The sequence below is a fragment of the Fundulus heteroclitus genome, chromosome 12, assembly GCF_011125445.2.
Source record: "Fundulus heteroclitus isolate FHET01 chromosome 12, MU-UCD_Fhet_4.1, whole genome shotgun sequence".
NCBI lineage: Eukaryota > Metazoa > Chordata > Actinopteri > Cyprinodontiformes > Fundulidae > Fundulus > Fundulus heteroclitus.
In genome coordinates this window covers 44,689,914-44,712,903 of record NC_046372.1, presented here as the reverse complement: position 1 = coordinate 44,712,903, position 22,990 = coordinate 44,689,914, and the positions used below count along the sequence as shown (strand labels likewise).

At 40.4% G+C, this 22,990-nt stretch overlaps 1 protein-coding gene across 1 annotated transcript in view; it reads left to right on the top strand.

Annotated features, from left to right (window-relative positions):
• loxl2b (lysyl oxidase-like 2b) overlaps positions 1-22,990 on the top strand; it is a 43,263-nt gene that overhangs the window by 4,297 nt on the left and 15,976 nt on the right. Inside the window, exons 2-4 of the mRNA XM_012849631.3 lie at positions 2,482-2,841; positions 3,013-3,188; positions 20,545-20,756. Of these exons, the coding sequence (XP_012705085.2) occupies positions 2,493-2,841; positions 3,013-3,188; positions 20,545-20,756 (737 nt within the window). The 5' untranslated portion in view covers positions 2,482-2,492. The remainder of the gene's footprint in view (positions 1-2,481; positions 2,842-3,012; positions 3,189-20,544; positions 20,757-22,990) is intronic.

The following is a 22,990-nucleotide window of genomic DNA, read 5'->3' as shown; positions in this document are numbered from 1 at the left end:
CTGTATAAAAACAGTCTATCATGTGGCTGGATCCATAATTATCCACTAGATGTTGTACAAAAAAAATAAATATATTCAAATATTTTTGCACTTCCTCGAGCGGGCTAGTAAATACTGTTGAACGGGCTCTCGTTACATGAAAAAATTGTGCCAAAGCCTTTCTGGTGATGTGGCATCTAGTTGTAACCTGGCCAGCCAGATTGATAATGTATAGCACTCTACATTCTGCACCCATTTTTTTTAAAGCATAAATACTGCGAGAATTCATCTTGCAGGCATGGCTAATCTAGTAGTTGTCAGCAGGAGATTTCATCCAGTCAGGTAAATCTAAGCAATTATGATCCCCGGATCAGGCCAGCCTATAGTTCGAGGCTCATATTTTGATGTAAGAAAGGAAGTACTTCTTCAGTTGCCCTGTTATGTAGAGAGATTCAGTTAACGGAGACTGCTTGTTGGATTGGCCTGGAAAACTTTTAACCCCAGCATTCTGTAGTGGTTACTGCTGGTGAACCCGATATTAAGCCGGACACAGAGAAACGTTTTTTTAAAGTTTTATTGTGAGGACGAGTAATGGCAGGTGAGGCAGGCATGCAGAATTAGACTTGACAGATGAATGATGGCTGAAGGTGGAGGCAGGCAGGGATGAGCAGGAGACCAGAGGATACAGAAAGATAAAGACCAGAACAGGCGATGTGGACCGGGGAACTATCAGAAGGGGCAGAGCAAGCGGCTGGAACTCACAGAGAACAGGCATAGCTGCAGCACGCAGACACAGGCAACCTTTATGAGAAGAGTCCAGCTGGCTGAGCACACAGGCACTGGTAAAGGAAAGGCGCATCACAAAAGACGAGAGGAGATCAGAGGTTCTGGCAGGGATGAGTTGGCTGAAGCAGGTATATGTAGACAGGTGAACAGAGTTGACTGGTTAGTGCAGCAGGTGGATGTGATTGAGAGGTGGCTGGATGGAGACTGAGCTGATAATGGCTGAGAGGTGAAGGCTGATCCAAGAAACGTCCAGAAAAGTCCCAAACAAACAAACAAAGACCTAAATCATGTCACATTTTTGGCACTCAGTAGAAAACAAGAAACTGTGTCAGACAAAAAAGACCAAATGATCTGTATTCTCCAAATAAATGCAGTGACCTGCTAACTGTTGGCAGATATCCACTCTAAAGTTGGTGTCTTCTTCACAGCCTCCTCAACAAAAGAGCAGTTGTTTTATTGGTCTGGACAGCATTTGACCACCTTTTGTCTACTGTCCACATCACTATTTTTGGGAAACAAATTATGTATATATATATATATATATATATATATATATATATATATATATATATATATATATATATATATATATATATAACCTTTCTTACATATAACCTTACTGTATATAGTGAGATTGTGTGGCAGATTAGAGCCAGAATCTTTACCTTAGGGTTATGTTCTCTGTAGACTGAGTGAAAAGAAGTCTGACAGCTGGAATTTGTTACTTTTTCCCTTTGTTACAATCCCTGTTTCCCATTTCTGTGTATTTACTTGTTTCCTGTGACACATGAAGAGGCCTCTTCTTTTAGGATATACATTTTTTGAGCTCCTATCTGACTGTAATACAGTAATAGTGTGAACTCAATATAATGCCCCTTTCCTGCAATTCCTTGATGATGGTTCAGCTCAATTTCTCTATCACTACCAGTGGTTTTAAAAGAACTTGGTGTTCACACAAACAGAATGGGTTTTGTTTCCACGACTGAGAGGCTGGGATCACACACTTAACAATTGGACCTGCTTCTGCATCAAAGACTACAGCATTTCTCACACCAACTGAAGCCAACTGAGTGTGTCAAACTAATGCGGAAACTCTTGCAGGGGTGTGAACAGACAAAAATACCTGTAGGTGGTAACAGAAGATGTTCTCAAAATTTGAACATGGAAAATATTTTATTCAGAAATGTCAATTTGTTAAATTAAGTCGCATTGTCTTCATGTTCAGTGTGTGTGAATGGTTTGGTTTATTTTAATAGCGCTCTTCATTATTTACTGTATTTAAGTCTTTAATAGTATCTTGCTGGTGTTTTATTGTTTTTCTTACCACTCTTTGGTTAGTTAAAAGTATGTATTATGCCTGCTGCTCTTGCAGTGTCCCAGCTGCTCTTTTTCACTGTCTGACATGCATTTGCTCTTGGGTTGGTAATTAGTTCACACGACCCCAACTGTGTCCGTTTAAAAAAATTGTAGCATTTATGTTTGACTGTGACTGAGGTTGGGTGAGGTCGGTACACTCCGGTCTTCCCCCCAGCTCACTAACAGATCTTTGTACTGATTCGCCCTGCTGACTGACCACACCTAGTGCAGACTGGCACAGACTTCCCCAACAGGGAATTGAGGTCACAATCAGGCCAAAAATCAAGTAGCGTCACTCCAGCTTTAGATCACTGCTAACAACCTTTAATGACATCTCTTCTCTACTTATCTTTTTAACAGTTCCTATCAACATGTTGACCAGCCAAAAGCTATCCTACTGCACTGGCATCTTATTGGTGGTGTTAAAGCTGGCCCATACCCAGTATGAGAACCTGGGATACCCACCGGGCTACCCCGACCATGAACAGGAACAGTACACCCCCCCAGTCCTGGCACCAGATACCCCCAGGATTCAGCTCCGACTAGCAGGACAGAAGAGAAAGCACAACGAGGGTCGAGTGGAGGTTTACTACAACGGTACGTGGGGTACCATCTGTGACGACGACTTCAACATCCACTCTGCCCAGGTGGTGTGCAAGGAACTGGGCTACCAGGAAGCCGTCTCTTGGGTGCCATCTTCAAAATATGGGAAAGGAGAAGGTAATGCAGATATATCTAAATAGAGCCAGTCTGTTTTTTTATAAGGAATTTATTGGTGCACAACCTATTGATGTGTGTACATTTTAAATATTTCATAGTATAGAGATAAACTAATGTAAAGAGTTGAATGCTGAAAACAACGAAGTCTCTATCTCTGTTTTATCCCATAAGGACCCATCTGGTTTGACAATCTTCAATGTACTGGAAAAGAGAGGACGCTGGCTCTGTGTCCATCCAACGGCATTGGTGTGTCAGACTGCAAACACACTGAAGATGTAGGCGTGGTGTGCAGTGACAAGAGGATCCCTGGATTTAAATTTGTCAACACATTGCCCAATCATGTGGAGGTAACCTCATTCAAAACCTATATGCTACTTTTTTCTTTGTTTCATTCTTAGAATTGACTTTGTAGAAGATATATGTGAGCCTTCAGGATGCCAGCTGGCTGCTTTACTTGTTATGTCAACATATCATGAGAAACTTACGGGGTGATATGGCTTTGTTGGATTTGAAAGTGGAACTGCAGTTGCAGAAAAAACACAAATAACTTTGAATCTTAAATTATTTAAGATTGAGGCCTTGCTGCTTTATGGCTTGGAATGTAGCATAAAGGCTAAGTTAAAAATGTGAGTATCCTGTAAAATATGTTTTAAATTGACATAAAGAGTTACCATAGCATTAATATTTGGAAATGTAACTTTGTTAGCCTAACTGTGATTCTGTATCATGAGTAATTACCTTGTCTTAAATGAGAGCCCTTTTTTTCCTTTTTAATGTAGAAGTTGTTCTGTCTGAATTAATCTAAATAGAAAAAAAAGTTGGAACCTTGTTGCTAACAATTCAGACCTTATCCATTTTTGTTAGTGGTGTAATGCTACATGTTTACGAGACAATACAGAATACTGGGTTCAGATTAAGATTTTTGCAATATTTAGCTGAAACTCAGAAATGTCTTGCTTTGTTTATACAAGCATCGTGAATGAATCATAAATCACACTGTCTTTTAAATATCTAGTCACTGTAGACTGATCCAGTCCAATCTTATATATCAATATTTTATATATTGTGCAAAAGTCATGAGTGAGCTTGTAATTTTAATAAATAGTCGTTTTATTAAATAGATTTCCAGATTTTCTTAAAGCTGAGAATAAATGTAAGCGTTACCCTCTCATAAAAACATGAATCTTGTTCTTTTTTATTTGATCATCAAAACATACCAAAGTTTAGTTTAGTTTTAGTCATTAAAGAAGGACAAATAGCAGCTAGATGATAGACAATGATACATTTCTCAGGGTTTGGGTCAGGTCTTTGCAAAAGCAACACATTGAGTTACTGTTAGTGGCTCTCCAGGTTTAACTGTCCCTTTAAAAAAACATGTCTAGTTTTCTCATAGTCACTACACCAATTCCATGCAGAAGATGAGAGTGCAGGCTGAAGAAGGACAGCTGCATGAGTGAAAAGAAGGATTGACAAGGTGGTGTCCTTTTGTGATGTCCTGCTATAAGGCTTTTATTTTACATTGCCAAAATGGACAGCATTAGAAATTGATTTATCAAAGAGACAGCTCTGATTGAGTGGTTTTCAGAAAAAAAGTTGAGGGGATTTGCACTAATGGAGGGAACAGAGTGTCCATCCATTCATCCATTTTCTAACACATCTATCGTATGTGGGGTCGTGAGGGGGGTGGGGGGGGGGGGTGGTGCCTATCTCCAGCTGTCAATGGGCGACAGACAGGATACACCCTGGACAGGTTGCCAGTCTGTCGCAGAGAGTGTCCTTTTGGCAAATAATAATAAATGTAAAGTTGCCAGGGAGGAAGAAGAAAGGTTGACAACACAGTAGCTTCCTGTATATTGTGAAGGAAGAATTACAGTTTGTGCGAGAGCAGGATGTTAAGGATTGGGTGAGATGGAGGCAGATAATCCGCTGTGGTCATGCCTAAATGTAAGAATCCAGCATGGTGGGCTAGTTCATATTAGCCTGGACTGATTATTTAACCAGTGCTTATAAATAATGCTAAAGGGGACAAATCATGCAAAATCCACTTTTTAACCCCTAAATAACTTTTGTTTTGTACTTGGACTCCATAAGAGTGCAGAAAATCTAAATTTAGTCTGTCCAGGTTCTGCGTAGATATCTTATATTCTGTCTGTAGACCAAACTCAAGGATGCCTGAGCTACAAGTGAATAAGTGAAAATGTTCTGTTTGGTGTATTAACCTCACACAATCCAGTACACCTTCCCCTTACAAACTACAAAAATGGCTGAATGGGGTGGAGTGGAATACTCTTCGACCAGACGAACCTCAGAACAGGGGTGAAAGCCTGTTGGGCAGCGATAACGAGGAATTCAGACAAAAGCATTGCAGTTCCCCTTTTTATATAGACTACAACTGAATGATTGAAATGGGAAAAGGATTGCATTAAAAAGCATGATATATCCCCTTTGAATGAGGTAAAAACTGTCTTAAGACTTGCGTGTTTTTGCCTGTATATATTTGTTATAATCAGATTATAGAGGAATCTGCATGACCTGAGAGGTTCTTTCTTAATTTGCTGTACTAATTACACCTCTGTTACTCTGTTGGACTCCAGCTTGTTCTGTGTTGGAATTGTTAAAAAGGCTCAATCAACAAATGTTCTGCGGTGTCCAAAATGGCAAATCTCAGGAATGTAAAATAGAACCTTGGATGTCTGCAGTGAGCTCATAGTTTCCTAAAGAGAAAAGCAGACTACTGTTGCCATCCCAAAATCTTTCAAAAGGTTGTTGATTGTTGCATAAGGTAAAGTGATGACATGTTGGTCTTCCCTAGAACTGTTGAGTTTTCCTGTTCGTTTATAACCTCTGGAAGAGCTCGATTCCTGCATGATGGTTGTGTGGCGCTCTGATAATGTTGCAAACACAGTCAAAATGGGATATAAAATCAAAACAAGTCTGACACAAGATGAATATAAACCGATGAAAGATTTATAAAGAAAGTCTTCTTCTACACAGTTGAAAGAGGTTTTATACAAATGGGATACGTTTAAAGGTTTCAGGCAAAGGGTTCCAGATATGTCGGGCCGCCAAACTGAGGATTGATTTAGCATATTCATGAGGATACTTACAGCATATTTCCTCTACATTATGCCAGCAGGGGAAATTCTTAAAGTCAAACTTTTTGCATTCAATAAAGCTTGGAAGAGACCAATTCAATTCTCAGTCCTTGGAATGTTTCTGTAAGTTGTAACAATGTAGCTTTGGACTCTGAGAAAAGAGCACACTGTTGTCCTGTTAATGCCCCATGAAATAAATCATTTTTTTGTTTTTCTCCCAGCAAAACTCAAAATCAATAGTTAATCCCAGGATCCTTTAACAATAGTCCTTTGGAAATTGCCAGCAGTGACAATGTCTCAGTGAAAGTGAAGTTGGACAGGTAATTATGAGCTCAAACACTCGTAACTATCAGTCATTTAGTCGACCTTTTTGAAGCCCGGCTTATGCTGCATATCTGGGCTGAGCAGCAAGCTCTGAACTAAGTGTTCCCCCAAGTTGACTATTTTCTGCACTCTTTGCAGGCCTCACACATTCCATCACTGTGAGCTCACTGCAGACAGGAAGTAATACTGTGACCCTTTTTGTCACCCATGTTGTTTGCTTCTCTTTGGAAAATTTAGTAACTAAGATGAACATTTCCCACGGGAATTACCAGAGACAGTAAAACAGACTAACCAAAGAATAAGAAGTGGACATAGAACAATCAAACTAATGACAACTAAAAAACACATTTCCCTGTTTTATTCCTGCTTGGCACTTAGTATAGTGCGTCCCATCTACTCAGCAGATTTTTGCTCTACAATGGAGGAGTCTAAAAATGTCCTGTTGTTTGTATTGCTTTAAATGGGAAGGGTCCTCAGACAACGCCGGCTGGGGGGATAGAGAGAACAAACGGACACTACATTACACCTACAACAGCAAAGATCACTAAAAAAACAACAATTGAACTATAAGCAACAACTAGCTGAAGATCAACAGTACTAACCCAAATAAGACGTAACAATGACAGAGATCGTATTGAATTCAACAGCAACTAAACATTCAGACATTCTGTGTGATAGCGAACATGTCATAAAACCATAAAAGCATGCACACAAGTGTGCATCTAAATCTACCTTTATAGGTAAATAAGTGTTCATGCGGTATAAGCACTGTCACCCATGCATAACTTTACATGCAAAAAGCCACAATGAACAGTAGGTCTACCCCGTTAACAGCGAGCAAGAAGAGCATGTACATGATCTAAAAGAGCACCGAGCGAACCCCTGGAGCCACAATGAGCGTGCCAGAAAGCCCCCCACCCAGGGAGACAGCTGAAGGGGACCCCTACGGAGAAAGAGAAGACCTCAAATCCAGCCCAGCCAGAGCCTGGGCCCCCTTTGGTTCAACGAGAGCCCAGGACAGCCCAAACTGCCTGGACCACTGGCGAAGGGAACGCTGAACCCTGGAGGAGCAAAGTGCCCAAGCTGCACACTTACATCAGATCATTCGCACCAGGTTCCTTATCCGGTGTGTACATTTTGCAGATGGCCATCCAGCACAATTTGACCCAATTCTCAGTTGTGTGTTGGCATTAGTAGTCGTCCTAAATGTATTAGAACATATTTAGGACCAAATTTGTTGTCTTTGTCTAAATCAAAGATTTTCTTCCTCTTTTGTGTGTGCCTCTGATAAAAACCCAGTTATTCCAAAATTGATTGGAGAGAAGAGACCTTCTCTACTAATATAGGGGGTAGATTTAATTATTTTATTATTTAAAAATATGTTTATCAATTCATTAAATTAAATTATTTAGTTTGGATAATAGCCCCAATCTTCTCTGCTATTTTGTAAGGCCATGTTTTTAAGTTTGTTTTTGCATTTAAAAAAATCCAAGGAATGTTCCAAATGGGTATCAGTTTACTTGGGAAAATAGAACCATCATTCATTTTAAAAAGTTCTCATCAATCTGTCAAGGAAAGGTTACTATTGACATGTTGATACGAGCGGTGTTGCTTGATGATAAAACTGATAAATGAAAGATATTGTATTTGAATATCTTCTTTTAATATCAAGCCGTCCCTGATCTCAGGCCCTTTGTTGTAACCTTTTCAGGATATATTACAATCTGTTGGCCTTATAGTATCTATAGAAATCAGGTAATTCCAAACAGCTCTGATCCTTAGCTTTTTGGAAAGTTTTGGAAAGTTAGGGTAGTTTTATTTACAAATAAAATTGCAATACAAGAGCCTAGTTTCCTAAGTTTGGTTGGGATCGTGAAAAGACGTGGTTAATTTTAAGGCGAACAATCATTTTGACTGTTGCAACTCATGGATAATAATCTCTACAGAGGAAGGTCCTTCTCTATTGATCTGATTAGTGGTGGCTCAGAGGAGAAAGAAATTAGCTATGGAGCCACAGGTTGCAGGTTCGCCTCCTGGACTAGACTGCTTTGGGGGCGACTGTGGCTTGATGGGTTGAGTAGTCGTCAGGCAATCAGAAGGTTGTGGGTTTAATTCCAGCTTCCCCTTGCCACATGTTGATGTGCCCCTGGGCAAGGCACTTAACCCCAAATTGCCTACCGAGCTGCATCTCGGTGTATGGGAAGTGTTGGCCTAGAGCAGTGTGCTTGCACTCAGAGAAGGATGCAAGTACCTGGTTCGATCCCCAGTGCCTGCACTCTGGGTCCCTGAGCAAGACCCTTAACCCCAGAACGCTTCCCGGACGCTGCACATGGCAGCCCACTGCTCCCCAAGGGTGATGGGTTAAAAGTAGAGAACAAATTTTGTTGTAATTTTTGTTTCAATGACAATAAAGCTGATATTACTTACTGTTATGATTACCTATAAAAGTCATGTTGACATAATAATGGCCAGATATTTACTATTTCCTGTCCCTGTTGGCATGGATTTTGTACTTATAAAATCTGTACTGATAGTTAAAATAGTGGATTTATCCCAGTTAATAGAGAATCGCTGTGTAAATACATATGCTGATGCGTGGACACATTGTCAGAGATGTTCCTGGAATCTTTGGATTTTTTGGGTCTTTCATCATCATACACTCTCATCTAGGCACCACAGCCAGAGCTGATCAGACTCCAGCTTGTGTCCAGATTACTAGCTAGCTACCACAACTCCATGGCTCTCCTGTCTTGAGCCATAGGTAACTTCAGAATCTCTCTGCTGCTTAGGTGATAGATGGGTCTCTTTTATGGTCTCATATAACTACATCCACAGGGTGTGTGTGATGCAGCCTTCCCTCCGCCTCTAGGACAGCCTCCTACAGCCTTCACTTTCTGCCCGCTCTCACTTGGATTCCAGCTTTGGCCTACTTCGGATGATTAGAGACCCATCACTTCTGTATATGGTGATATGGCGCTTTTTTAGCGCTTTATCAAGTCCGACGTCTTATCATGTAAAAAAGGCAAAATTATGGACAATCCGAAAACATCCCTTTTATAACTAAAGCATATTTTTGATTTAAACTTTACTTTTCGCCAGATTATGTTGCCAGGAATTAGCAAGTCTAAGCCCCTGCCTGCAACTGAGATCTAAATATCCTTCTATCGGTGCTCTGTGGAATTGGTGTTGAGCTACCCTCCATCTCTGGAGGAGATACACAGGACCCACTGTCTCCAGAGAGCCCAGAGCATCATCAGGGACCCCTACCACCCCGGCCATCGCCTCTTCAAAACTCCTGCCCTCAGAGAAACATTTCAGGGCAATAAAGTCAAGAACTAACAGACTAAAAAAAAACATGTTCTACCCAAGACCCTCTACATACCGACCCTCACCTATGGTCATGAGAAATATAGATCATGGCCCAGATACAAGAGGCGATGTGGCACAGAGGTTAGGGAGTTTGTCTTGCAATTGGCGGGTTGCCGGTTCGATCCCCTGCACTGACTGTCTCTGTCGTTGTGTCCTTGGGCAAGACAAGGACACCTGCATTGCCTGCTGGCAATGCAGGTCAGAGGGCCCGGTGGTGCCGATGCATCGCAGCCTCGCCTCTGTCCCAGTGCAGCTGCAGCTACTAACATAGCTCACCACCATCAGGGTGTGAATGTGTGTGTGAATGGGTGAATGACTGAACTGTAGTGTGAAGTGACCCCCAGGTCGTCAAGACTAGTTAAAGCGCTATACAAGCCATTTACAAGAGTCCGAAATAGGCTTACTCGAGAGGGTGTCTGGACTAAGACTTATAGATAGCTCCCCCTGTACTCAAACAGGAGTCGCAACTTGTCCTCATCGAGCTTGTCCCAGTTCAGGTGGTTTGGTATCTGATCAGGATGCTCCCTGGGTGCCCCATTTAGAGGCCCAACAATGGATATACAGAGGATATTGCTGGGCTGGGGTCCCCTCCTGGACTTGGTGCCCCTGCCCCTGGACGGACAGAGGGACTTTACTTTTCATGTTGATCAGAGTTTCTAGGAATTTCTAATTATTAATGCATTGATAAGTATACATTTTACATGGCCCTTTCCTTTTAGCCACTGACAGCTAGACTGGATGAGGACCCACATTTGTGGTGGAATCACACACAGTGAGCAGCATGACAAGGAAGATAAACGAATATCTTTGAATAGGACTACAGCAAAGATTCTACAACATCTTGAAGATGCCAGGTCTCCATAGAAAGCACTATCTACATGAAAAAAGAGTGTTTTCTGCTGAATCTTCACAAACATCATGTGTAATTTGCTCTTCTAGGATTATAACTGGAAGTGTGTGCTTTTGTCAGATGAGACAAAAACTGAGATTTTGCCAACAAACACCCAAGGTGGGTTTGGATGACTGTAGGAAAGGATATTTGGTGACTTAGTTAAACACATTTCTGAACAGAGAACTTTTTTCCCCATTGAATGAATGTACTCAAATTCAAGGTCGATTTTTTTGTAGATGAACATTAAAATGAATGTTTACCAGGGGTGCTAATAGATATAGCTGGCACTGTCCATCATGGAGAGACGACCTTGAGTGTGAATTAGAGACCCAAGAAGTGTGTGATTCTGATTTTCTCCAGAGTGCAGCTGAACATGTCTAGACATAAGGAGCCAGACGAGGATTGTGGCCAGGAAAAAAAAAACATTCCGACTCAGCTTTTCCATTTACTGAAACAAGTCAAATCACCCCCAGCATGTAAAACACACCCAGCAGGGAGCAGTGCTCTGCCGCAGAGGCCTGGACCTATCATCCGGGCAGACACGCTAGTGTAATGGCAGTCATGACGATATGTCGCTGGTGGTTTGGGATGATTATTAGGCTGCATGCAGAGGCTCTGTCAGGTGATGGGAGGCTCAGCGCAGCAGTTGAGCCAAGATAACCCCCACAAAAAAACGGTGAGAGAGTGAGCTAAGACAGCGTTGAAACATGAACCCTTCCAGGCACATGCTGCTAAGCCCTGCCATCTGTGTTCAGATTCCTCCTTATGTGTGCTGAGTATTCTGCAGCATTTTGTGACATACAGGGAGAAAGTAAACACTTCATTCCATGAATTTGTTCTTTTGTGGTCTGAGGTTTTCTCGGTTGGCCTGGTTGTATATTTAGCGCTGTATCTCTCAGCAGTACAATAAACAACATAAAGCAAAAGTCAATGCTCAGCCACACATCTCTGAAAGAGTCATCACCTCATCCTCCCATTTCCTGTTTGTCTGTCCTGGTATGGCTTCAAGGAAGCCCGCTGGACTTCAGATTATTCTGAAATGTGTTTTTGAGTTCCAAACTGCAGTTTCTGGCAAGGCGAAGCAAGTTTATTTATATAGCACTTTTCAGTAATAAAGCAATTCAAAGTGCTGTACGTAAAGAAAAACAAAAAAGGCAGAGGAAAGAAAGCATTACAGAGACAAGAAAAACAGTGCAGAGGCAAGCATATTGCATTGGAATAGTAGCAGTAGGTCAGACGTATAAGACAAGTTGGACTACAAACTTCAACGTTAACAGTCAAAGGCAATTCTAAACAAATAGGGTGTTAACCTTTATTTAAAGAATTCAGGGTTGGAGCATTTTTACAGTCCTCTGGGAGTTCATTCCAGATTAGTGGAGCGTAGAAACTAAATGCTGCTTCTCCATGTTTGGTTCTGATTCTGGGTATGCAGAGTAGGTTGACACCAGAAGATCTGAGTGGTCTGGATGGTTGATACACTGATAACAAGTCTGTGATGTATATAGGTGCTTTGTTGAATAGATGTCTTTTCTCCCGGAAAAATAATGCATAAATTTCATTATATAGAGAACAAAACAATAACAATTCCACAGTTTATAAAATTTAATGAATTATGCCTTTAATATCCAGATTAGGTTAACACTGGTTAACCTAACAGATTAGTTTAACACTGAATTCAGAATTTAGGAATCTGCAGCTCTTCTCTAAATGAGAAGAACTAGAACACTGAAGTAAGGATGGAGGATTTAGATACTGCACTCGGGGACTGCATTTTTTAATTTTTTAATAATTAAAGTTAGATAGGCACCAGCAACCCCCGCGACCCCATGAGGGATTAAGCGGGTCAGAAAATGGATGGATGGATGGATGGATGGATGGATGGATGGATGGATGGATGGATGGATGGATGGATGGATGGATGGATGGATGGATGGATGGATAGATAATTAAAGTTATGAAATTGACTCAGACTGGATGAAAAGGTTGAGTGACTGAAGTTTCCATTAATAATAATAATGGAGAAGTTCTGATCACTACATTCTAGTATCGTATTCCAAGTTAGTGCAGGTCAGCAAAGCACATTCCAAGGTTTGTTAAAGGTGTCAGCATAGGCTTGAGAATTACAAGATGCTCCTTTGTGCCTCCCAATGTGTGCTCTTTGCTTACTGATTAATTCAACTTGTAATTTTCTGACCACTTGAGGGCACATATTGAGCCCTGAATTTTGCCATCAGTTGATCCTTTAATATAAATAAATTATAACAGATGTATTGAGATGGTAACATCACAGAAAAGTAATGTTTCTTGTCCTGATACAGTTGAACACCAAATTTCAAACCCTTGATCCCAGTAAACATGCACTATTCATACTCTATAAAGGGCCCTTTATTTCCTGATGTGTAGGTCCATATTACATTAATTCTTTCAGTGCACCAGCATTCATTGTGAGACAAGACAGTCATCAGCATACAGGAAGAACTGATTAGGAGCTCCTTTCATGTGAAGTTCTTGGTCTTTTATCATGGTTCCAACTGTACAGCTTCAAACTCCCAAAGCCAACAGACAGATGGGGATGTGGCAGATGACAGTGATAACTTATGGTTTTTCATCTCATGTGTAAAACAGATTTGACATTCCTAATGTTGCTCCTGTTGAAGTTTAAAAATAATCTTTTCTTTTGTAATTGTCTCCAAATTTCTACTTTTTCTGTCATTACACCATGTTACATTGTTCTATATTTATCTTGATGTAGTCCTTATGTATTTATTTATTCATTAATTAATTAATTTATTTTATAGCCAACAAGATTCAGAATTTCAGGCTTTGTATACCAGAAACATGTTTAACTTAGTGGATGAAGTCTTTGTGCAGTACATGATCGTAGCTGACACACATTATGTTGTTAAAAGCATTAAAGACAAGAGAGAGTATTGAAAATATCCTAACAATTGATGAAATAGAAATGAAAAAGAAAAAAAAATGTGTCAGACTATAAATATTAAAACTGCATTGTTTTCTAACATCATGCAGCTTCAATGGCCTCCTCTGCTAAAATGAAGTGATTACCTCATTTCAGTGAGGTGGACCACCACGGCCAGGAAGACTTTCCAAAGAAAATGCTCTCACAGCATGCCTCACAGAGTGAGCAGATATGCTAATATTTGCATCGCTCCTGCAGCATTTCTCATAAACACAAGCTGGTTGTCTCATCTCTTTAAAACTTCATGCTACAGTTAATGGATGCACATTTCGAACGCTCCTGTCAAGACAGCGCTCTGTTTTAGCCAAGGACTCAGCACATTCAGTACAAACGGCTTGGTCCACCGGAATGCCACAATTCAACACCCAGAAGATTGGTTCTGTTTGATCAAAAATCTGGATCTTGTCATTTGATGGATGGCTCCACACTACTTGCATGCATTCCCTTTGAAGATTATAGCCATATGTTGCTGGTTGCCTAGTGTGGGTTTTATCCAGAGTGAACAGGATTCGCATTAAAGAGTTAACCACAAATCCTTAACTTGGATGGCTTATTTACCTCCTGGAATCTACTGAGCGTAATGGAAAATGTGCCTGATATATAAGCAGGAGATTCTTTTTCCAAATAGTGTTTTTAGTTCCCCTCTGCTAAAGAAAGCTTTTTCTGCACAAATGTCTGATTTACTCTCAGTGATAGTAGTTTTACACTGTTTTGAACACATGATGAGACAGTCTGATCCCTTTGCTCTGCAGTCATTTTCCACAAACTTCAACTCCAATGCCATGTTGAATCACATCATTTCCATTTAGTCATTGTCTCTGTAATTTATGCTCCGGTTTGGCTCAGATGTCCCAGTGCTGTGAAACATCTGTTCCCAGTTTGTTAACAAAGAGGCTGTTTTAATGGTTCTGAAAGGAGGAAGTGCACACTGTGAGGCAATGTTCCCTAAATTCTTTAAATAATCGCACAAAACACATTGTCCTGGATTCACTTTGCACCTGGTCAGTTAGTTCTTACCAAACATTTTCAGGGTTCCCGTTTATTTATCTTTTTTTTTTAAATAAAATCGATAGGAACTGGCATGAATCCATACCCCTCACTGTATATAAAGCCAGTGTCAGGGAATGTTGGTGGAGATGGGAGGGGATATTAACGCTAGCAGAAACAAATATTGAAACCATATGATCTTAAACACTTTGTAGAAGACTTTTTTTTTTTTTTTGCACATCCCAATAGGCTATAGAAGGCTTCTAACAACTAAATATCTGACACTCTGTATCTAAAGTTACTTCAAGGGTAATAGATTGCTCTGGGCAAAACCTAAAACAGTTGTTCCAAGATGAAGAAGACGAAAAAAGAAGCTTTTTCGATGAAACTAACAGTATAACATCTTATTTAAAAGGATAGTGCAGATGTCTTGAAGTGTGGTGTAGGGGACAGATCGTGGACAGCTATGGGCAAATTCACAAAGCAACACAATCTCCTCTTTTTGTAACTATTTTGCTCCTTATATATTTTTATATATCTGCACTAGATTCAAAGCAGTCTGCACTAAACATACACAAGAAATCCTGCACATCAAGCAGGTGCATTTTCTCCTAATTTCTCTTTTACTTTACTAATAGTATTAACCCTCCTGGGTGTCTTAACATGGAGAATGTTGATGCAAATCGTCTATATGTTGGTATTTTTTTATTATATGTGACTTTTTACTTTCTTATACCGTCCGTCCGTCTGTCCGTCCGTCCGTCTTCTTCCACTTATCCGGGGTCGGGTCGCGGGGGTAGCAGCTTCAGTAGGGAGGCCCAGACGTCCCTCTCCCCAGCCACTTGGGCCAGCTCCTCAGGAGGAATCCCAAGGCGTTCCCAGGCAAGCAGAGAGACATAGTCCCTCCAGCGTGTCCTGGGTCTTCCCCTGGGCCTCCTCCCGGTGGGACGTGCCCGGAACACCTCACCAGGGAGGCGTCCAGGAGGCATCCTGACCAGATGCCCGAGCCACCTCAACTGGCTTCTCTCGACGTGGAGGAGCAGCGGCTCTACTCTGAGTCCTCCCCGGATGACTGAGCTCCTCACCCTATCTCTAAGGGAGAGCCCAGACACACTACGGAGAAAACTCATTTCAGCCGCTTGTATCCGGGATCTCGTTCTTTCGTCACGACCCAAAGCTCGTGAACATAGATGAGGGTAGGAACGTAGATCGACCGGTAAATTGAGAGCTTCACCTTTTGGCTCAGCTCTCTCTTCACCACAACGGATCGGTACAGCGCCCGCTTCACAGCAGACGCTGCACCAATCCGCCTGTCGATCTCCCGCTCCATCTTCCCCTCATTCGTGAACAAGATCCCAAGATACTTGAACTCCTCCACTAGGGGCAGCACATCCTCCCCAACCTGGAGAAGGCACTCTACCCTTTTGCAGTTCAAGACCATGGTCTCGGATTTGGAGGCACTGATTTTCATCCCGGCCGCTTCGCACTCGGCTGCGAACCGCTCCAGTGAGAGCTGTAGATCACGCCCTGATGAAGCCAATAGGACCACGTCATCCGCGAATAGCAGAGACGCAATCCTAAGGCCACCAAAACGGATCCCCTCAACACCTTGGCTGCACCTAAAAAATTCTGTCCATAAAAGTTATGAACAGAATTGGTGACAAAGGGCAGCCTTGGCAGAGTCCAACTCTCACTGGAAACAAGTCCGACTTACTGCCGACAATGCGGACCAGACTCTGACACCGGTCGTACAGAGACCTGACAGCCCTTATTAAAGGGTCCGGTACTCTATACTCACCGAAGTAGCCCCCACAGGATCCCTTTCTTATACCTTCAAAACGAAATACCACATTTGGTATGCCTTCAGCAGTTTTTGTGCCATCAACTCAACTGCTGTGAAAGCAGCCCAACTAACTGAGCTTATTTAGTGAAGATGTGCAACATGTGGTGTGCTTGGAGGAAGAGGCTGGTCTGCAGAGCTATTAGCCCCACATGGTTTTACAGCTGACCTGCAAAGATCATCACTGCTTCTTCCTGTTGTGTCTTTGGAGGACGGCCCGGTGGCACCAGTTGTATGCCAGCCATACTTCTGTCAGGGCAGCTGTGGCCACAATGGAGCCCACCACGTCTGCCACAAAACCAATATCCTAGATGCTATTAAATGAATTAAAACCCAAAGGATTAATGAGAGGAGTAGAGACTTCCAACACTCATCAGCCTTTTGACTGTTGGTTACCATGGTGACTAAAGCTAGCTAGTGGACAGACATTTTTCTGAGGTAACAGACATTTGACAGCAGTTTGATCTCCTACATCTGAAGGGAGGCTAGTTTATCAGGATCATGTTGACAAAAGAAACACGTTTTTTGTTTCATTAAATATTTTTAACATAAATAGCTGACCTCTTTCAGAAGTAAGTTACACAAAAATCATTTGGGCAAACTGCTATAAATTGTTCGAAACTGAGTCCCCTCAAAAGGTTGTGATTATCCCAAAGAAGACGGTTAGAGAGGTAGCCTACTGACTGCAGACAAGGTAAAGATTTTTTTAACAAAAGGTTGGAGATAGTTTAGTAGCAAATTTTACATTTCTAATTAACTGAATTTGCCATGATAAAGGAATTTTCAGTACACGGTGTCTAGCATGATCTCAGAGTGCTCTTGTTTAACCAGACTTGTGTTGCCTCATTCATAAATCTTCCCCTCTGTTCATATCTGATGCCATTTCCATCTGTAGCAGTTTTCAGACTCTGGAAAAACCTTACTTCTAAGAGTCAGTTGAAACAAGACATGCTTGGAAGTGCTTGTTTCCCCAAGTGAGATTAGTTGTTTTTGTGTTCTACTGGAAAAATGCTGACAATCTAAACAGGAAGGTCATCAAGATAAATTACAAGGAATGAAATGGGAGCGTTTAAAGTGCTGGAGATAGCACCTGAAATAGGACAGAGTAGTAAAGGAAATACCAGAGGGCTTTCTAGTATTTCATCTATATTCAGTATAAATTTCCAGGAATTCTGTGTACCATAATTGAATACTTTATGAAGTTTTACATGCCACACAATCCAGAATTTGTTGCACCAGGCTGGAATGATTAATGTGGTTATCTTTGACAGAAAATAGCACTGGACCAAAAAAAAAAAAAAAAAATGGTGTTTTCTCTTATGTGACATGCACCCTTCCCTGGAGGAACATGCCAATTGTGGAAACCTCCTCTCTCATTATTCCATGTCAGGGTTTCATGTTTTTCTGGCTCTGTATAAGAAAAGTCTGTGCTGAACCTAGCAGATTCACCCCCTAACTACAGGTTCTCATTCACAACTGTCACTCTGGAAGTCTTTTGAAGGTCGCAAAGCAAAGTTTTGTTGCCTGACTTTTGTAAGTTATGTGTTCTCAGGTTTTTATCTAAGCTTTTGCTTAGTGTGACCATTTTAACTATGATCCCTTTATTATTCTTTATACCTTATAAATATTCTAGTATTTTGTGCCTCATCAAGAGAAACAATATACATTATTATTATTATTATTATTATTATTATTATTATTATTATTATTATCATTGTTTTTACAGGAAATTAAATTGTTTTTTTTTCCTTTACTTTTTGGCATATTAGACTTTTTCTTGTTATAGTTGGACCTACAGCGCAGGCATGGATTCGTCCAGTATTGCATTCTAAATGTTACAACTTTCATCTCAGTTATATCTGTTCTGCATTTGACACAGTTAATTATAACATATTTGAAAATTATATATTAAGTTCCTTGGCCTTTTTATTAAATTTGCATATCTCCAGGAACTCTATGTAACTTTATATTTTAATGTCACCACATAACCATGACACCAATGAGACAGTGGACCATACTTTCCTTTACCTTAATAAAGAAAAGACAGGAAAGAACAAAAAAGACAGAAAAAAACCACAAATGTCCCCACATTAGTGCCATACATATGATTCATTTTTGTGAAGGGTCAATTTTTTTTTTATTTTTTCCTCTGCTTACAGTAACATATAAAACCTTTTTAGTATTAGTATTGGGAAGTAAATATTGTACCCTGATACAATATCTCTTTACCATTCTTTACTGATATTTCAATATTTAGCTGTATTTAAAAAGCTGAAACGATGAAATAACAATTGTTGTTCAAAAGTGTTTTGACTCAATTTCAGTCATGTTGTAACAGCTGCATCAATAAACCAAGACTGAAAGGTCCATTTAATTCCTTAAATACCACGTGTCACTAATTAGCATCATACCCAAATATACAATACTGGTGCATGCAATAATCAAATTAATATTAACAACTGATTGTAAGCAAAAACAAAGGTAAAATATATTGCACAATTTGACATAATTTCTTTTTTAGTAGATGCTAAATGTGGTTACACTTCTAGAATCGAGGACTAATCGAGGACTTCAGTTGTTGTGTACTCTTTTGCCCTAGCGTTCCTTGCGTACGCAGGCAGTCACTGCAGTGATGTGCGCCGCATGGACTGACTGCGTCTAGTAGCAGTAATACTTTAAATAGAATATTTATTCAAGTCAGGCTTTTTGGAGCTCGGGCCTGCAATTCAAGTGTGTTGGACGGGCTCGAGTTTGGTCGGGCGGTTTGCCTGCGGACTGGATTTACTGAGCCTGATCTATACTCTATGTCAGAGTCTTGACCAACAACAGGAACCTAAATAATGTTACAGCCCTTAAATAAGCTTTTTCAGATGTTGAATTAAAAATTATTGGTTCTGGTCTGTAAGAAAATGCTTTTGGCCCATACAAAATGTCAGAATCTGCAAGGGGTAGGTTGCTTAGACCTCTCAGTTTATAAGGAAAATGCTTCCTTGGTATTTCCAGGTCAGGAACTAAACTGCTGAAGCAGCATAATTGACTGTAATTTAACTCCACATGTCTGTGGTTTTTATTTTTTCTTTCTTGGAGGAGCATATGTATGGTGGATCCTATGGACTGCTGAGTTCAAAATCAAATCCATTTTTTCTGTCATGACTGTCCAAGCCCTGTACTTGAACTTTGTGATCATTGATAAAGCAGATAGAAAGGGTTTGGGAGAACAAAAAGGTTCTGTTCTGTGATTGCTTCTTCCTGCACATGGACTCATAGTGTGTGTGTGTGTGTGTGTGTGTGTGTGTGTGTGTGTGTGTGTGTGTGTGTGTGTGTGTGTGTGTGTGTGTGTGTGTGTGTGTGTGTGTGTGTGTAAGCATTTTTCCAGCTGCAGTTTCACTGTAGGTCCGTTTTGCCACATAAACGCTTTGATACCAAGGACTCTTAAAAGCTTGCCAAGATGTTTAACATTAACAAGGTAATGTGTTGTAAAACTTTTTTTTGTTGTAAAACCAGTGGTCTCAGAAACAGAGGGGGACGCTGATGGTCTTATGTAACACGGTAAATGTAGTCTCTAGACAAAGGCAACTAATAGTCTAACTACATCTCATCATACTGCATAGGTTCTCCTTGGAAAATGATCCAAGTCCAAAGTTCTTCATGGATTATCTGTCAAATTAACTCGTGTACCAACATAAAACAAACAAAACATGCAATGTCTCATTGCCTTGTAAAGCTACATTAACATCTTTAAGCAGCACCCTGTAACCTCTAGCCACTAGGGGCGCTAGGCATAGGCAGGTTTTTTAGGTAAACCGCATGGATTTTTAAATTTAACAAAATCAGACTCTTAACATAAACCAAAACCTTTGATTTTTCTACAAACAAACAGGACAATAGCAGCAAACAAGGTCATTCAAACACTCATTGTGTTTTAAAATCAACTCTGTAAAGGTGTGAATCAGAGTTTGTTTTGACAGGATCTAAATTCCAGCATAGCCATTCAAACTGATGTGGAAACAGAGAGCTCCTAAAGGTACCTCTGAGGTGTGTGTGTGTGTGTGTGTGTGTGTGTGTGTGTGTGTGTGTGTGTGTGTGTGTGTGTGTGTGTGTGTGTGTGTGTGTGTGTGTGTGTGTGTTACGGTCTGTCCAGCATGTTTTCTCATTGTTTGAAGGCCTGTGATAAAAGCGTTTTTGCTGACACATTTCTCTCAATGTTCTCCCCCAGAACCTGGACATTCATGTGGAGGATGTACGCATAAGAGCAATCTTGTCGTCATACCGCAAGCGGATCCCTGTGACAGAGGGCTACGTAGAGGTGAAAGATGGCGGCAAATGGAAGCAGATCTGCAACACGGAATGGAGCCAGTTTAACAGCAGAGTCATCTGTGGCATGTTTGGCTTCCCAGGGGAGAGGAATTTCAACACCAGAGTATACAAGTAAGCATCTGTGTTGTCCTGGAGGCCAAAGAAATACTCGCACAGAAATTCAGTGTTAATGGCCTTGTGTGATTAAGACCATGATGTTCAACCTTTGGATGCTGAGACTCAGTGAGAGTCTTCTTCATGGCAGGGGAAGCTTTATGGAGGTTCTCATATGTCTTCAACTCTTGCCTGTTAATGAATTACAGCACCTCCACGAAGGCATGCCAAAACAATAAACTGTGCTGTATTTTCATGTGTGTACATATTTTTTTTTTGTCTGTTTCGTTTTTGTTTTACAAACATGCTCATTAGTGTTACCTGCGGATCTGTCATCTGAAATAAAAGCTTAACTTACTAGCTACATAATAACAATTTTTTTACGTGTCCTCTCTGGTGGTGTAGCATTAAGAATTGCTGTCTTAATGTCAGTAATATGGCAATAATATTTTATATATATATATATATATATATATATATATATATATATATATATATATATATATATATATATATATATATATATATATATATGCATGTATAATGCATGTATAATATGTATGTGCATATATATATATGTATGTGCATATATATATGTGTATGTGTGTGTATGTATGTATGTATATATACATATATATGTATATATACATATATATATATGTATATATATATATATATATATATATATATATATATATATATATATATATATATATATATATATATATATATATATATATATAGGGACGACGTGGCACAGAGGTTAGGGAGATTGTCTTGCAATTGGCGGGTTGCTGGTTTGATCCCCCGCTCTGACTGTCTCTGTCGTTGTGTCCTTGGGCAAGACACTTCACCCGCATTGCCTGCTGGATGTGGTCAGAGGGCCCGGTGGCACCGGTGCATGGCAGCCTCGCCTCTGTCAGTCTGTCCCAGGGCAGCTGCAGCTACTAACATAGCTCACCACCGTCAGGGTGTGAATGGGTGTGAAAGGGTGAATGACTGAACTGTAGTGTGAAGCACTTTGGAGGTCGTCAAGACTAGTTAAAGCGCTATACAAGTACAAGCCATTTACCATATACACAGGGAGAGACTGGTCTTTAGTCTAAAACAGTTCATTTCAATCTGTTCTTTGGCTGTGCTTTAATGACCAAGTTTTGCAAATTAAAAATCATAAGCCCTCCGCAGACCTGGATGTTGGGGAAGGCTAATGTAAATTTTCCTACACTATTTTAACTTTTACTCCCCATTACACAACATTATACAGCCAAATTCACTTCCTTCAGAAGGGGCTATCACACAGTGTTTTTACAAGGAATTTGAGATGTAAGGAAAATCATCTTCATACCTTGTGCCTTGTTACTTTAGAGCATCATAATGATACAAACATCATTGTAATGCTCAAATTGAGCCAAGATGTAAGGAAAAGTCGTGATGTAAGACATATATCTAGAGTAGCACAGCTGCGTGGGACATCAGATGTCCTCAAACTCTGTGAACTGTACCTGGCTCCTGATTGTCCGACATCAGTACATTGTGCCCAGGTGATGTAATGTATGAGAAACCACCGATGGGTCGTAAATCTTGCTTTCGTCAGGAAGTTCTCAGCCTAACAGCCACAAATTAAACAAGGGCCAGCATTAAAAATCCCAGTCGTCCAGATAACCTTAGATTTTCTGTCTGCTCAGGCTGGAAGTCTCCTGCTTTAGGTAACCACAGCGGAGAACAGATGCTCCCCAACTTTCCGTCTACGTGTCAGGCTGCTCATACATCAGTCTTGTGAAACACACAGCGTGCTTCTACAGGCTGCCATTATGAGAACAGAGCCAGGAGCTGCAGCAGTTTCATAATCCTGACTTTCATAAGACTTAGCTATGTGGCTTTTACAGTAAATGTCATGCTTTTCTAATCTAAGTTTTTTTAAAGTTGTTTAAAACAGGATAAAGCAAAATCAAATGGTAAAAGCTGCTATATTTACAGAGTTATCAAAACTGAAAGATAGATTTGCATGGATAGGAATTACACTAATCTTTCCTTGCATGGAGCATCCTCTAATTTATCTTAAAGCGCATTTTAAAATAACTCCTTTGTGCCATTTGTGCCGTATGTCTGACGGATGTTGTAAATAGATTAGACAAACAAAATTTGACAAAGTTAATCTCAGATACAAAACTATTAGGTATGAAATTTGTTGAATATTAAGATTTGTTAAATTTTGCAATTTTTGGGGAAAAAAAAGAAATGCACAACCTCAG